Source organism: Sturnira hondurensis, unplaced genomic scaffold (genome assembly GCF_014824575.4).
Source record: "Sturnira hondurensis isolate 20B ecotype Veracruz unplaced genomic scaffold, ASM1482457v3 Scaffold0003213, whole genome shotgun sequence".
In the NCBI taxonomy this organism is placed as follows: domain Eukaryota; kingdom Metazoa; phylum Chordata; class Mammalia; order Chiroptera; family Phyllostomidae; genus Sturnira; species Sturnira hondurensis.
Genome location: NW_028075844.1, coordinates 918199 through 935756, shown reverse-complemented (window position 1 = coordinate 935756; position 17558 = coordinate 918199). Strand labels below are relative to the sequence as shown.

At 49.3% G+C, this 17558-nt stretch overlaps 1 protein-coding gene across 2 annotated transcripts in view; it reads right to left on the bottom strand.

Moving 5' to 3' along the window:
- The window catches only part of CACNA1A (calcium voltage-gated channel subunit alpha1 A), a 205476-nt gene that overhangs the window by 112829 nt on the left and 75089 nt on the right, over positions 1–17558 (bottom strand). For both annotated transcript variants that reach the window (XM_037041840.1, XM_037041841.1), the window contains exon 4: positions 1210–1301. In XM_037041840.1, coding sequence (XP_036897735.1) covers positions 1210–1301 — 92 coding nt within the window. The remainder of the gene's footprint in view (positions 1–1209; positions 1302–17558) is intronic.

Here is a 17558-nt window from a genome sequence, read left to right as displayed (position 1 = left end):
TGGCGGTTACTAAGGCACCTCTGTCTCACGACTGAATGAGAGTTCATACCTGGCAGGGTACCTGATGTGTCAGAAGTGGTCATTAAACAGACTCTTATCAGTAGTAGCTTTGGGATGGCCCTTAATTCAAAATGATGCAGCCCCCTGCTGAAATCAGACACCCAAGTAGAAATGCCTTCTTTCTACAAAAAGACCCTGCTGGTGGTCTTCAGGGAAATCCTACTCTTTAAATCTGGTTGGCAATGAACCTGAAGGCTGAACCCAGTGATATATAAAATGGTGATAACAACAGAACCTACCTCACAAGCTTGTTATGAGGACAGAGTTTCAAAATAGCAAATACTGAGAAGAGTGCCTGGCACATAATAATAAATATGATAATAATAATAATAATAATTATTATTATTATTATTGAGGCAGTAGGATAGAAAAAAGCCAGCTCTGTGTTTGGTTTCGTTTTTGCAGCTGAAGCTAATCTTGACCCTGAATATAGCAACCCCCCCCCGCCCCCAAAGGCTGGAGTAGAAGTGTCCCTGCCGGGTGAGGAAGCAGTGTGGAACGAGTATGGACTTTGGAGCTTGTCACTGAAGAGCTGTAAGAACTCAGGTGGGTAGTTTAACCTTTCTGAGCCTCAGCCTTTTCATCTGTGAAACGGGTTCATTGGGGACTTACAGGAATAAACTAAGATAATGTGTACAAAACTGTTTCTGCAGTGCCTGGTGCTACTCAGGCACTCAATAAATGGTAACGGTCATTGCCACCAGTGTTACTGCCCAGGACTGGGGTCACACTTGCTAATGCCTAGTTCTGCCACATCTCAGCCATGGCCCCCTGATCAAATTATTTAGCTGCTCTGAGCCTTGGTTCCCCCATCTGTAAAATGGGGCTTTTCAGTACTAGCAGTGCCATATGGTTGGTTGTGAGTACTGAATGAGAGAATGTGTAGTGTTTAGCACGTCTCCTGAGAGACATGAGGTGCTCAGTGAATCGGGGCTGTGGTTATGGATAAGGTTCCTGGCTCACTTTCGGGAGCTCACCCAGACCTGAAGCCAGGTTCCTGGGGGTCCCCTGGGGAGCTTCCTCAAAGTGTGGGCTGCCCTGAGGCAGACTGGGGCAGCACCTGGGGGTTCCTCCTGAGGTGCTCGGCAGAGGGGACTGAGGATGCCAGGGCCCTGAGCAGACCCCTGGCCAGGTCAGAAACTCACGCACTTGGGATTCCAGACACGAGCTTGAGCGGTCGCAGCACTCGAACTGCCCTCAGCGTCCGTAGATCAAACTCTGTCCCAACTGTTGCCAAGATGCTGGAAGAAAGAAACCGGAATGGAAAACAAAGGGTGGGTTTCAGGGTCAGACAGGTGGGCGGGGTGCTTGGGGCTTGATGTCTTCATTTGTTGGCTGGGTGACCACAGGCAGGGGACGTGACATTGCTGGGACTCGGTTCTGTCACCTGTAGCACAGTGTTAATGTCACCTGCTTCACAGGATAAGAGGGGACTTACAACAACCCCGAGCAGGTGGATGGCTGATGAAAACAAAGGGTGGACTGGCAGGAATGGCAGCTCCCCCAGACACGGGGTCAGGGTGATGTTCAGTGCATTTCACACCCACAGCCAGAATGGGTTGTGGGGGAGTGGCAGGCCCCTCGGGGGTTGGGGCTCTTCACCAACGGGCAGGAAAGCAGGTCAGCACAACAGCCCGGACTGCGTGGGTTCACATCCCAGTTCTGCCACTGCCCAGCTCAGTGACCTGGGGCAAGTCCGGGCTTGCTCCGTGCCTCAGTTTTGCCCTTTGTATAACGGGATAACAACAGTACCCCAGAGTACAATGCACTTCAACACTACACTTCAAACAATAGTACACCCCAAAGAGTTGTGAGGATTAAACGAACTGACATTTGTGAAGTGGTTGGCACAGAGCCTGGCATGCAGGAAGTGCGCTAAGCTACTCGTCGATAAATGGGAACATGGACAAACCATCAGAGGCGTGGCCCTGATGCTGTTGGACCAGTTGGCACTGGCCCTAGAAGGCAGCTACAGACTCTAAGCCTTGGGTCAAAGTGAGCTGTTCTGGCAAATGCAGGTTAGATGAGCCTTCTGTAGAACCTCCCCCCTCACAGCTGGGAAGACCCCAACTGAGACCTCATTTGCATATGTGTTGCTGGTGAGACAAGGGGTCCCACAGCCCATCCTTCTAGGCACCCCCCCCCCAAACCTCTCTGACTTGTTTCCTGAACGAGTCCGTCTCTGAGGCATGTGACGCAGAACGAGCTACTGTGGAGCCACTCGACAGACAAGCCTGTCATCACAGCTGCAGACGATGGACAAGAGGTACTGACAATCAGTGGGAAGCGTTCATGCCAACAACCTGAAGGTGTCATAAGCCTCGTGCAGGGGTCTGGACCGTACCACTCTGGCCTGCAACAACGGTACCTGCATCTCTTCATCTGAGGGCTTTCTCCAACACGGAGACAGGACCCCGTGGGAGCAGCCCACAGCCAAAGACTGCTGGGAATGGCTGGGTCAATTTCCCAGCTCCCTTGCCTCCCATTCGAGGCTGCTCTCAGAGCTGTTCCCCAGAGGGACCGATCCCACCAGAATCACCTGCTCAACCAGTCATCCTTCCTTGCTGCCCCTCCCCCCACTGACATTTCCAGGGGTCACCTCCCAGGTGAACTACTTGCACCTGAATCCTTGTTTTAGGGTCTATGCTGGAGCACCCCAAACTAAGACAGGGGTTGTTCCCAGCTCTTTTCAAGACTACACCTAGAGCAGAGATGGGCATTTTAGGTTAGACTGACCTATTTTTCCACCTTCAACAAACGTGCATCTGAGTATGTCCTCTGCGCCAGACAGAGCAACACACGAGACTCTCTCTGCCCTATGGAGCTGGTGCAGAAGAAAAATGTTTAACAAAAAAATGCACACAATGAATGAATCCATCACAGGTACGATGCAGCCTTGGAGAGAGTGGAAGACAGCGGCTCTGACGGCACACAGCAGGTCCTATTAACGAGCCCTGGGAGGACTGGTCGGAAGCTGTGGCCTCATGGATGAGGCGGAGGAATCTGGTCAGTGGGGGAAGAACTTTCCAGGCTGAGGGAATGGCTGAGACAGAGAGTGTGGCTGGGAAGAGGCTTGGCAAATTCAGGAAGTGCAATGGTGCCATTGCAGGGACCCGGACGGTGCCATGAAGCCATGCCATACAACCCAAAGACCTTCTACTTCAATTTACTCTATTTTTCTCTTCCTCTACCAACTTTCTCACATTCCTTTGGGTTCCTCCAACTCCATTCTATAAGTCACCATCTACTTCTGCACCTCACGTCCTCCCTTTTCGGCAGGTCACTGGTAGCGGGTGCACAGCAAACAACAGGAGTGACTTGAGCATTCATTTATTCACTTCACAAACCCTAACTGAGCACCGGCAGTGTGCTGAGCCCTGTCCAGATCCTGGAGACATGAGCCATAGGAATCCTGTTTGCGGGGGTGGGGGGCTGGAAATAAACCCAATAAATACACTGAATGTCAGGGGGATGAGCATGAGAGAGAAAAGCAACGCAGGGTGAGGAGAAGGGAAACGTCGGCGACGTGGAGCAGGGCGAGGGGGTAATGACGTTAATTCCAGCTGGTGAAGGCCCCTGTTGTTACCCTCTGGCAGGGAAGGAGTTCAGAGAAAAGAATGCTCAGACCAGCACGGCCCAGTAGAGCTTGAATAAGAACTGTGTGGTCAATTTTTAATTTTCTAGCAGCCACATTAAAGGAGTAAAAAGAAACAGGTGAAATTAACTTTAATAATATAGTTTCTTTAACCCAGTCCATTCAGAGTGTTGTCATTTCCAGGGAATCAATATGAAAGATTTATTAATAAGACGCTTTATACATTATTTTCTGTGGATTAAGTCTTTGAAATCAGGTACACATTTTCCACTTACGGCACATCTCAACTGAGATGCTTAATGGCTGCAGAAGGCCAGTGGTGAACGTACTGGACAGTGCAGGTCCAGAGAAAGAGACACCGAAGATATGAAGAAAGATGGGGTGAGCCACATGAGTATGTCAGGGGAAACTCCAGGCAGAGGATGGCCAGTGCGAAGGTCCGGAGGCCGGCCTGGGGCCTGGGGCACTGGGGGACAGCGAGAAGGCCAGCAGGGCTGCAGCCGAGTGGGCCAGGGTGACAGTGCAACTGCATTGTCCTCAGTGAGTGATAATGCCTCGAGGCCAGGTTGTTCGAGGCTCGATGACAACACTGAGATGAACTCAACCCTGCTCTCAGACGATCATGCAAGTAAGTGGGTGAAAGATTTAAGTCCAAGTCCTCTGGTTCCAGAGCTGTAGGAGGCTGGAACAAGGAGGAAATGAATACAGACGGGGAGCAGGGGTGTGTGTGCTGGGGACAGCAGCATGGTGAAGTCCAAGTGTGAAGAGGCAGCATAGCACCAAATCGCAAAAAATCCCAGACCTGGGGCTAAACCCTGGTTCTCTCATTGCATGGCCTTTGCCCAGACTTATCTAAGCCCCAGAAAGGCAGAGACCCCTACTTCCCTGCTGCCCACTGACATCCTAGCCAGCACCTAAGATGTACTATCTCCTGATCTCCTCCCTGGACAGGTAAGAAGGAACTGGAAAGAGAATGGGCGGCGAAGGAGGCTTCTCTGGCCCAGAGCGCACTCGGAGGCAGGAGGCAGGAAGCCTCGCTCAGGGCATGTGGTGCCCAAGAGACCGGGCGGGCTGGATGGTGGAGGCTGTAACTGGAGACTGAGGAGGTGGGTCTTGCTGTGTGGACAGTGGGAGTCATGTAAGGTTTCGGAGCAAGGGAGGGATGTGAGTGGGGTTGGCGTTAGGAAGACAAGCCTGACAGCTGAAAGGACAGATTGGTGGTGATGGAGGCAGGAGCTAGGAGGCAGCCGCAGAGCAGGCCAGTGTAATGAGGGCTGGAAGTAGGACAAAGGCAGTGGGAGTACAAAGGAGGCCCTGATTTATATTTAGCTGCCATTGATTGCTGTGCCCCTGGGAGCCTGCCTGGGCTCATCAAGTCCTCCCTGCACCCCAGGATTCAGCATTGAGCAGGATGAGTCCCATTTTACAGAGGAGGACACTAAAGCCCACACATTACTAACACATGGAGACCCGAACACCGATAAGAACTTGAACCCAGGACACCAGCACTCCAGGACCCCAGTTCTCCACACCACATGGCTTGTTGGATAGGCTGGGGCAACGGTGGGGACAAAAAGAGAAGGGAAGAACGGCTTCCTGGTTCTGAAAGAAACACCGAGCGAAGGTCATTCCTTTACTCAACAAGGGTTTATTAGCACCTACAATGGGCTGGGTACTCAGGCAGGGCCCGAGGGCACTGCCATAACCGGAGTGAAATGGGAAAACAGAAGGTAGGTGGGTCAGAGGGTGTGAAGCACTAGGGAAAGCAATATGGCAGCCACGGGGGCTTCCGGTGGAAGGAGCCTGTGTGGGGTGGGAGAGAGGGTTCAGGACAACTGCAGGGTTTGGGCCTGGTCTACGTGAAGGAAGGTGCTGCTGTCAATCGAGATGGGCAGACCGAGGAAGGGATAGTTTGAAGGAAGGCCAAGGGCTGGGCTGTGGACACACTGAGTTGGAGATACTAGTTTTCTGTGACTCCCTCATTAAAACCGTCCCCTGGCTCCCATCAGGCCCAGGATAAAATCTGAACTCTACAAGACCACAGGAGCTTGCGTGACTCGACTCCTGCAGGCTGTGCCGTCCCACTCCGGCCACTCTGACTTTCTGTTCTGCCAACAGGAAAAGCTTGTTCCTACCATAGGAATAATCTGTTGGCTATTTCTTCTGCTCAAGTGCTTGCCCATCCCCTCAACTCTCTCCCTTCTTGCTTGCCTAGCTGTCCCTCTTCAAATCCTGCAGGCTGTAGCTCAAACTCTGCCTCCTAGAGAGAGAGGAGTGGCCTTCTGGCGCTTCTGGCTGAAGAGATGCTTCACTCTCTGGAATTCCATTGTTCATGAAGTTGTGCTTATAATTCACCTCCTCCTCTAGAATGTAGCTCCACAAGTACAGAGATCTTTTTTTATTTTTAACGTACCTGAAGCTCTTTTCATGGCCTAGCAGTTCTCACTAAACATCTGGTGAATGAGTAAGGTGTGGCACAGGACAGGGTGATGGGAGATGAGCTATCCCAGGGTAGTCAGGTAAAGTGCAAAATGCCAAGGGCCACACAGAATGTTGGGGGAAAGCGATATTTTAAAAGACAAGAAGAGGAAGGAGATAATGGCAAAGAGGGAGCTGTCACAGAGATGATAGGGGACCGGGTAGAGCGTGTCATCCCTGGGGATCAGGTTCAAAAGTGTTTTGAGAAAAGTGAGGCCACTGGTCTCCAGGGCAGCAGAGAGATGATTCAAAGGCAACAGATGGAGACCATCCATTATGCGTGGCACCAGGACACTGGGGACCCTCACCAAGGATGATGGCTGGAAGAAATGGAAGCGCAGGCCTCAGTATGAGAGGACTTTCAGGGTGGGAAAGAAGTGAACTCCTTTATATGTCGAGAGAGAAGTCAGTGATGTAGCTTAGTGCTTAGTGCTGCGCTGCCCACACGGTAACCACACTACACACAGCTATTTAACGTGTGCGCGTAATTTAATTTATAGTAAATTAGACACTCCGTTCCTCAGTCGTATTAACTGCACTCACAGCTATTTAAATATATACTTAATTTGATTTAAATTAAATGAGACATTCAGTTGCATTAGTCTCATTGCAAGTGCTCCACAGCCACAGGTGGGCAGCTAGGCACACAGCACCTTTTCATCAGTGCAGAAAGTTCCATCGGATGGCGCTGCTCTGGCATGACCACCCCACGAGGCCAGGAACCTCCATCGGTTTTGGTCATCTGTTTAGGTCCCCCCAGTACCTAAAAGTCTGCCTGGTATACAGTATGTTTGTTGAAAAAGTACGTGAAGAAATAATGAAGTGAAATATAGGCTAGCATAGGGATAACTAATACAGTAGATTTTAGACGAGATGGAAGGGTGGGTAGAAGGCAGGACTTGTCTTAAACTAGGAAAAGAATCAGGGAAGACACTGCTGGTTGTCCACCCGACAGCCAGCCCCACCCCTTCCCTTGCTCAATGGGGCCTGTGTTCCCTCAGAGGCAGAAGTTGCCCCGTAGTCTCTTCTACCCAGGATTCCTTGCAGTGGGAGTACTGGTCACATGATTGGGCTGTGTGCCTAACAGGTCCCGAGTGAAGGTCACATGGCAGGAGACAGCCCCTCCTCATCTCATATATCTGCATGGGATAGCTGGGCTGACGTCCTGGGACCCTGAGTGGTAAAGGTCACCAGACAGTCTTTACACTAAAGATGGCAGAGTGGAAAGGTGGACGAAATTCCTTGGAGACATTGCTGAGCTGCGAAACCAACTGCCCATGCCCCTGACTTCTTGTAACCTGGGTAACAAACATCCTTCCTCCTAGTGGTTCGGAGCCAGGCAGCCTGGGTCAAATCCCAGTTCCTCCAATCACTAACTGTGTGGCCTTGAGCAGGTCACACAGCAGCGCTGTGCCTCCGTTTCCTGAGCTGTAAGTGGAGATGACAACAGTATTGTACTCCCCTTACAGGTGTAGGAATTTGTGTGAGATGCTTACACTTGTGTTTGGGATTCACTGAGGCCTATGCAAACATTTGTTTTCATTAGCCTTTTTATTTTATTTTGTTACTTGCAGCTAAGTTATAGTAGAACTAACTGATAAAGGCAACATCGTTTGTCGCCGTTTGCTTTACATACCGAGATACCATTTTATGGCCCAGTATCTTTACCAGGTAAGTACAGACACTCCCTCGTTTCACTGACACACTGAGCCCCAGAGGGGTTGGTTAGCCACATGCCCACATCACACAGCCAACGAGGGCTGCCGGGTCCTGGGTCTGCCTTTGCTGCTTCCACTTGCTGCCCCTTGGCCAACTCCACCATCCTAGGACCTCAGCCAGTCTCATGCCTCCACTAACCTGAGTGTGGAGGGAGCTGTATTTCCTCTGCTGGCTGGAAGTCAGGATGTCAGTAAGTATCTGCAGAAGAACCACCACGATGTGCCAGGAGGAACATGTACAAAGGCCCAGGGGGCTGGAGAGACCTCATGAGGAAGAGTAAGGCTACCAGTTGAGAAGGGGGGCAGAGGACAGGAGAGTGAGAAGGTGCCAGCATGGTTGGGAAGCAGGGGAGAGGAGCGGGGCTGTCGTGGACGCCGACCTTAGGTTAGAGGCACCACCCCTTAGAGGTCCAGGTCAGATATTCCTGAGATGGGTACTTAGGAACACAACCGCTTCTCATGGGGCCCTGCATTCTTGCCCCTTGTAGACTGTGCGATGCTCTTCAGGTTCGTTCTGAAGTCACCTGGCTTGTAGCTCCTCTTGGAAAACTATTTCTAAATTCTTTTTAAACCCTCAAATGCAGAGAGTAGTTCATTGCCTTCCTCAGTTCACGGCACATATTCACGTTTGGTCTGTGCGATTCTACCATCTTGATCGTTTGTTCGTTTGCTCCCCTTTATGCCCAGACTCTGCTTTCATTCTCCCCCATAAGAGCTGACCAGCATAATGTTTAATCTGGTCTTATTGCAATGTGTTCTGGTTAAACATGTGCTTCAATTTGAGTGTGTATATTTTTACACACACGACACAAATCTAGGTGTATTCTGTTTTCACCCAGAACATGGTTTTGAAGCCCCGTCCAGGATGGTGGTGCAGTCTGGGGCAGTCCCTGGGCCCGGGGCTCCTCCATGGGAACCTCTGCCTCGTCCCACCTCCTGTGCCCCAGGCCCGGGCCCCAGGCAGCCTCCAGCTTCTCCTCCACAGACAGAGCTGGAGCGGACATCTCCGTACCCTCCACTCAGAGACCCGGTGACAACGTCCCCAGGACAGCAGACTGGGGCCAAAACTGCTGGAGGGTCTGGACCCAACCGCACTTCGTACTGCTGCTGACCCTTCAGAGTGGCCGGCGACGACACACACCCACGCGTGAGGGAGGAGCTTCACCTGTCCCCACATTCCCACCTACCTAAGGTGTTTTATCCACTTTTCTAATTTTTTCCACTATAAGAGGCAGCTGGAGATGCTCACAATTTTAATTTTCATCTTTCTGATTGTAAATGATTTCGAGTACCACATCATACTGATTAGTTTTTCAGAGGTCTGTTCTGCAATCTGCCCGATCATTTTTTGCCTGTTTTCCTGTTGGGGTTGCCTCATTATGATTCTTGTTGCCTTGCAGACACTCCCTTGAATAGTCTTGATAGATGTTGCCCAATACGGGAGCCACGGCCACCTGCGACTATCGAGCACTTGAACTGTGGCTGGTGTAAGTGAGGAACTGAGTTTCAAAGTATTTACTTTTAATTCATTCACATTTAAAGTAGTGATAGGTGGCTAAGGGCTACGGTATTGTTGGTTATTATTAATCCCTGGTTAGTTTTTCTTCTACTACTTTATGAACTATTTACAAACACTACTTTAGTTCTTACCAGATACCGGGTGCTATTTTAAATGATTTACAAATATAAGCTCATTTTAAACTGCTAACAACGTGAAAGTAGATTAAATTCTCTCTATCTTACTGATGAAGAAACTGAGACACAAAGAGGTTGAGTAATTTGCCCAAGTACTCACAGGAAACAGTAGGAGCAGGATCTGGTTCCCCTCCCCCCAATTATGTCTTTATTTCAACAGAATATTTTAGTTATCATATACGAAGTATTTTTTTATTTAGAGTGTGTGCTTTTCAAGTTTTATTTAAGAAGTCCTAGTCTTCGCCAGGTTGCACAGGTATTCTCCTCCCTCAATGTGAAGTTCTCACCTGGCACACGAGGTCCTCTCAGGGCCTGGCCCTTTGCACTGCGCGGCTCTTGCTCTTACTTGACTTTTAAAGTTAAAGGCTGCACAAAAGGACGTTTCTATTCTGGGTGACTCGCAAAGCCCTCTTCAAGTGTGGTGTTTTCTTAAATAAAAAGGAACGGGACCAAATGCAAAACTCCAGAAAGTGCCAGGTCAGTGATTCTAGAAAACACGGGTTGAACATGTGGGGGCAACAAGGGGACGGCATTTGAGAGAGGACTTGCAGGTTTGGAGACCAGCGGGTCCAGGGCCTCCTGAGAGATCGCACTACCTGCTGACACCAGGCTGAGGGAGGCCGTGGAAAGAAAACGTCCTTGAGAGACTAGAATGAGAAGACGGGAGAAAGATGATGTGGTGATTGAAGTGGGGTGGAGCACAGTGCCTTCCCAACAAAGTAGGTTCATCCCAATTTGCAAGTGAAGAGCATAGTGTCGGCGGAGAAGGAGGACCTCCAGGTCCACTTTGGATGTTTGATGGAATGAAGCTCTTGAGGAAACAGACAACTAGTTTTCAAAGGCATTCTCAGACACCGAGTGGGCACCTCCCGCAGGAGGGAGAAACACTCAAAATACAACTAAACTCTCGCAGGCCTGCGGTTGATGGCAGTTAAGACTGGCCCAGCCATTTGGGGAAATTGTTATGCAGTCTCCACCAAAGTGAAACAGATCCCTCCCAGTGAAATGTGAGCGGTAGTCACCCAAAGACAAGTCTAAGAGTGGAGACGGCAGCTTCCTCTGGAATAGCCCCCAAAGTGGAAATTACCCAGACACCTGCCACCAGGGCTGTGGATACAGTCCACACGGCCATGACAATGACCTACCTACAGCTCCGGCAACAACAAGGGTGGTGCTCACATACACAAAGCCAAGGGAAAGAAGCCAGGCAGAGCACACAGTAGGATCTCACGTATTAACAAGTAAGACTCATCTACGGATGGGGCTACTGGCAACTGGTGGGAATGAGAAGGTTTCTGGAGGTTTGGGATAGTCTGTTTCTTGATTTGAGTGCTGGTGACATGCATGTGTTCAGTTTTTGAAAATTACTCAAACTATACCCATATGTGTGTGTTTTTCTGTATGTATGTTACACATCAGTATAGAGTTAGATTTAGAAAGAAGCTAACATTTACTGAGTGTTTGCTGTGGGCCAGGCAGTGTGTGTTATTTCACTCAATCCCCACAACGATCCTGAGGCAGGGCCCGTCACTCCCTCTACTTCCAGACCAGAGGGGTTGCGTCACTGCTCCAAACTCATGCCACCAGTGCACAGCCGAGCTGGGTTTTGATCTCATGTCCCATTCATTTCTAATTTCCCTGCAATACATCCCAGGCTTGAAAAAGTGAGGACTCATGGATTTCTTTGAGACAGAGAAAAAAAAAGGGAGATGATGATCCTGAGGAAATTGTTCATAAACGTGACCACCAATGTCTTAAGAAAAAGCGGGCAAGATCCTGAGGAATGAGAGAAGGTTGGAAGCAGATGTGAAGTGAGTTTAATAAAGGCATTGACTAAAGAGGAAGAAGCAAGTTTCGTGCTGGTCTCAAACTATCAACAACCAATAATGTGGCTGGACCAGCCCTTGTCGTTTCTGTTATGACTGCGAGACCCCCTTCAACAATAATCATTAGAGACTTTGAAAAATAAAGGTTTGTTATGCATACGACCTGAAAATTACATGACACGTCTAGAGCCATACAGCCGAGTTGAGGGGAAAGAGAACGCACAGGTCAGGGCTTTTGCTTTTCCTGGAGGGTGGGGCCTTAGGGTTTTGAGGTCTCAATCTTTATGGGTGAATTTAAAACATAAGAGTGGAAACATTTTTAAATTATTTATTTATTTTTAGAGAGTGGAGAAGGGAGGGAGACAGAGAGGGAGAGAAACATCGCATGCGCTTTGACTGGGAATCAAACCTGTGACCTTTCAGTTTGCAGGCTGGCACTCAATCCATTGAGCCACACCAGCCAGGGCAAGAGTGGGAATTTAAAGTACTAGAGGGAGAAGCAAAAAAACCAACAGTGGCCCAAAGGTCCGTTATTGAAATCAACCAAGATCTCTAAAACAGGAGTCTCCGAGGGAGAAGGCCGCCTGGCTCTTCATCGAGTCCTGTGCCTGGCAGTGTGTTTATTGAGATGGCTGGCTTGGCAATCCAAGTTTAAGTTAGGCACTTGCATTACAAAGAAAGAAGAAAAAAAACCAACTGTCTGGGCTTACACTTACAAAATGTTGAGGGCTACTGAAGGTCCAGCTAAGGGGACTCCTCTGTGCAGAAAATGAAGAAACCCTACCCACTGGGTCTCTTGTGCCATTGGGGCTCAACGATCATTTCCCAATCTGGCAACAAGGAATGCTTTTACAGTCTTACTTTTCCATAGCCTTGTTTGTGGGCAACATCACCACAGGAAGCAGTGCTGACACCCACTTTGCTGATGAGCAAACTGAGGTTCCAAGAGGCCAAGTGTCTTGACTGAGATCACAGAGTGTCAGCACTGACCTTGAACTGAAGCTTTCTGCCTCTACTCTCTGCCCCTTGAGGCCAAGCCTCCATACCAGTGACCTTGTGCACTCGACCTCCCTGCTTCTCCTCTGCTCCTTTTTTATCCAGAGAACTTCCCCCTACAGACCCATGGCTCTGTCTTCCACAGAACTTCCGTGCCAGCCCAGAGAACTTTCTGCTACAGGGGAAACATTTTATTTTGAGCTTGCAATATGGCAGCTACCAGCCACATGTGGCTAGTGAGCACTTAAAATGTGGCTGAACAACTGAAATTTTCATTTGATTTAATTTTAACAGATTCACATTTATATTTAAATAGCCACATGGCTAGCTAGCATTATAGAGTGGTTACATAATTGAGGCAAGCAATTGGTGCTTGCTGGTTACTCTCCGCTTTCTCCCCAGATCCATTCTCCAGCTTGTGGTGCCCAACCGGGCCAATCGCTGTGGACTACATCTCCCAGAATGCTTTGCTTTGGCTCCCGGTTGGTTTTGACCAGTGGGAGGTGCTGGCAGAAGATGAGGGAGAGAGATGGGAGTCTTGCTTTCTGAGCTCCCTCCCTGGTTCTGACCCAGACCTTCCTGCATGGCTCTGCTCCTACTGGGTTCTAGGAATGCAGGGATAGCAATGGCTTCGCTCTGGGATCTCAACATCCCCTACCAAGTTCCTTGACTTGCCCCCATCTCTTTAAGGAATTTCTTCATGACTTGCTCTTTATTTGAAACCATCTAGTGGGTAAATTGTGTTTCCTTTTGAGACTTTGACTAATAAAAGGTAGGAGGAGCAGATTGTCCATGAAGACTGCCCAACTGAGGGTTCCTAAACACCCCAGTTTCTGAGACCAAAGTCTCTGGATTAGCAGAATTTGGTTCTAGGATCCTTCACCTCAAAAGGTAGGGATACTCTGTGGCCTTTTCCCAGGAAGACTTCAAATTGAGGAAAAGACACTCTGCCTGGTTCTTGCCTCCCCACCCTGATTAGAGCAGGAAACATTTCAAGCATTTCAAACATTTCATTTCTCCTCCAAGAAATAGAGGAGGAGGGTGGAAAAATAAAGGGATTTCTCTTAAAGCTGTCCTAAGATGGGACTTGTAAGAGATGACACAGATCAAGATGTGGAACTTGATTCTCAGTGAGGACTCATGGCAGAACTGCTTGCTGTCTCCTGTTCTGGGGCACTCAGCCAGACCACATTTCCCATTGTTGCAGGCAGGCCTGGCCACGTGAGCCACTCTACTTCCAGGCCAGGCCCAGAAACCTTGCCCAGGTGCTCTGTGGGTTCACACTAGGGAACATGGGGACTTTGGAAGGCACAGGCTAAAGACAAGGAGCTGGGGCCTCTGGCTCCCTGCTTGGAGGAGAGCTGCCCACTATTCAAGAATACCCATTTGGGGCTTTATGTATGCAAGAACTAAACCTCTTATGTTTGAGCCCTTATCTATGTTGAGAGTTCTGTGTTACAGCAGCAAGTAGTATCTAACATTACTTATAGCAACCTAGCTTATCTAATACAAAGTGACCAATACATTTGTGCAGCTAAAATCTCAGTTCCACGAGGCCAAGACCTGTCTTGTCACTGCTGGACCCTCAGTGCCTAGAACAGAGCCTGGTACACGGTTGGCTTCAATCAGTGAGTATTTAGTGAATGAGCTGTCAGCTTCCACTTTTCTTTCCAGCTGGGTGAAAGGCAGAAAAGTGCAGCAGATGTGAACTCTGGCTCTCAGGAGGGAAGGGGCTGGGTTTATATCCTGCCAAATTATTCACTAATTGTCTATGTTGGGCAAACTCCCAACCTCAGTTTCCTCCCAGGGATGATGGAGAATTATAGAAACACCTCTTCCTTTCAGTGGACAGTGGGAGGATTAAATGTGACCATTCGGGAAAAGTGCTGAGCACACTGTCTGACGCAGACTGAGACCTCAGGAAGTAGCAGCCACCATGATCTGAACTTTCCTCATTCTCTGGGTAAACCAAAAGCTCAGAAACAGTCCCTGCAATCAGCTCTGACAGATCTCAGGCCCCAAGGTATGAGGGGAGGAGAGAGGGGAGGCTTGAGCCTGGGATTACAGCCAAAGACCAACTCAGAAACCGCTATTACATTCCCGTGATCCTCCTGCCGTCCCAGGGGGACTCAAGCCTGTGTTTCTCACCCTGACCTCAGACTAACTGCAGAAATGAGCCCCCCTGCTTTGGGGCTCAGGCCAGCTGCCTCTGGGTCAGGGTCCCACTGGGAACCCAGAACTCAGAGAGCCTGGTGAGTCCTCAGGACTAATGGAGGACACAAGCCATAGTTTAATTTGGGGCATCCCACGTTTGGGGGTTTTATTATTATCTTCAGCCTGGAGGTATGGGTGGTTGGACACACGCCTGAGGACTGATCAGGTCCTTCTCCTCCATTAATTAAAATGTGAATCACAGCTGAGTCACTGAAGAAAGAAAATGGTCAATGAACAACTCTGACTTCCTCCCTCCTCCTTTGCTGGGAGAGATGAGTCAGCAGAAGTCTGGATTCAAAAACGAGAAGGGGGGAAAAGCAGAAAAGAGTTGCAGGGCTTGGGAGAGCAGCAGCAAAATGAACCTGGGACACTCTACCCGTTGTCTTGGCAGAAAAAGTCCCCAAATTCCCAACCCAAGGCCAACGAGCCAACCCCCTCTAGTGAGCGTATCTCTCTATTTCTTGTTCATATACAGACCCACGGACACCCCATGCTCTGTACAAGCGTCAACAATCTCTTTTCTTGACTCCTTTGGGCAACAGCAGGTTCCTCACCAAGCCAAAAATAGCCTCAAATCTCCATCCTTCTGCCTCGTTTTCCCCACAAAGCCTCCAGCTTTGAATGCATACATCTTGTCTCATAGCTGATGGAGGAGAGGGAGCAGTGCTGCCTCTGGTCAGTGAGAGAGGACCGAGGGGCGTGAAAGCAGAAGGTTCCAGAAGTGGGGTCCCTCAGCATCAGGGCATCCATGGAGCCGACTGGCTGAAAACACGGCACCTGGAGCCAGGATGGTCTGAATCCTGCCTCGGTGTATAGCCTGGGACAGTTCATCTTTCCGAGCCTCAGTTTCCCTATCTGTGAAATGCGGGTACTACCCACAGTGTGGTAAAGATGAAGAACAGCACCCACTACAAGGCGGCAATTATAATAATCATTAGAAAAAAACAGTCCAAGAATTCCTGCCTCACCCTAAGGGAAATGATCAGATGGGTTGGGAAGGTGGCCCTCCCTGAGCAGACAGGATGCACAGTGCCTGGCACACACTCTACCTGGGGTGTGTGTGTGTGTGTGTGTGTGTGTGCGCGCGCGCAATTTCCCCACAAAACGGCCTGATTGCACGGAACATCCCACACTTCACTTTTGACTTCTGCATCATGAGTTTTCAAGAGGATCATCTTTATTTTCAAATTCACAGGGGCTTTTACCAATGACCTTGGTTTCGACCCTTTGATATTCAAGCCATTCTCTTTTAAAGAACTAGTGGTGTTGTTTTCCTTGTCAAAATTTAAATAGATGAACACTGTCCAGGCCGTCTGTTAATGTCTCAGGGTGTGATTTCAGCAGTTTGCCACCGTCCCGCTCACAGACTGTGTGAAATCCTGCATTTTTTGGCAAGGTTGGCAATTCCAAAGTCACTCTGCCTTGGACTTGTACTATATTATAGGACAGTACTTAACAATTCAGAACAGTGGTTCTAACCAGGGGTGATTTCATCCCCCAGGGGCCATTTGGAAACACCTGGGGACACTCTTTGACTGCCATGACTGGGGGTGTGGTGGTCCTGCGAGCCGTGGTGGTAGCCGGGGATGCTGCTGAACACCCGGCAATGCTGCGGCCCAGACTCTGACCCAACATCTGACTAATACAGATGTGGACCCGATGGGTCAGGCTTGCCCTGGGATGACCTCTCTGAGTCTGGACTTACTCTTACAACTGGTCAGTTCCTCAGTGACCAAAAAGTGGATGATGTCAACTTTTGGGCCCCTCTGTCTCCTTCTAATTACAATAAGTTTATGCTAAGCTTGGGGTTCTGCAGCCAGATTTCCTGGATTCTAGTTCCAACGCTGCCGCTTCCTAGCTGTGTTACTTTGGGCAGGTTACTTAACCACCCTGGGCTTCAGTTTTATCAGCTGTAAAGTGTGGCTAATAATAGTGCCCACTGAATAGGACTGTTGTATATGACATGGGCTGAGCTGTGTAAAACACTTAGAATAGTGCCTGGTACACAGTGAGGTAGGGGTTAGGGATGGGGCGGAAAGTGGACTTGAATCCCCAGAACAAATACGGTACCAATTTTCCCAATAAAGATTCACATTCTCTTTCCATAGGGTGGCTGAGATATGGATGCTTAGTCAGAAACCATATTTCCCAGCCTCCTTTGTGGTTAGATGGTGTCACATGACTAATCCTGGCCAATGGAATATAGGCAGAATCAGTTTTCACTTTCTGGCCTAGCTCATAAATACCTCTCCACTTCTCCTCTGTCCAGCCTGGTTGCTGGATGTAGACTCTCAGGGTAACCCTGGAAACCACATACTGGAGAAGGTGGTGCCTCCGTCAGCCTATATCACCGAGTGACTGGGTGGTACAGACCTACAGTCATACTACCCACACTTCCACCCCATCCCACCCCTTACCAATTGTACTTCAGAAGTTCATTTCTCACTCAGGTATACTATTAAGCTAGGGATTTGGGGTTTCATATGTTACAGTCTCTTTACTCAGCAGTACATATCATAATCTCTTCCCCATCTGACCAGTTTCAAGATGATTCTGAATACTTTCCTTCATGACTTCCCCACGATCTGACCGATAAGCTGGGAGAAAGCCCCTTCTCCCAGTGAGGGTGAAGGGGGTGGATGGGTTCTGCAGGCCAGGATCTTCACAAAGATCTCTGCTATAGGGACTGGGAGGAACCCAAGAGTCCTGGTTCCTATGCCAATTTTGGATCTTGCCTAATTAATGGGGGCGAGTGAGGTTTGCCGCAGATGAAATTCAGACTTCTTTCCGTGCCACCAAATGGTCGTAATGTGTGTCAATACCTCTGTCATCTACTCGAATGCTCAAGTGCTACCTTCCCAATGAAATCTACCGTGACCACCCCGTCAAAAACGGCATCCCTCACCCCAACCCAACACTCTCAACTGCCTTTACCCAACTCTAACGTTTCCCCATGACACCCCATGTTCTGGCTGG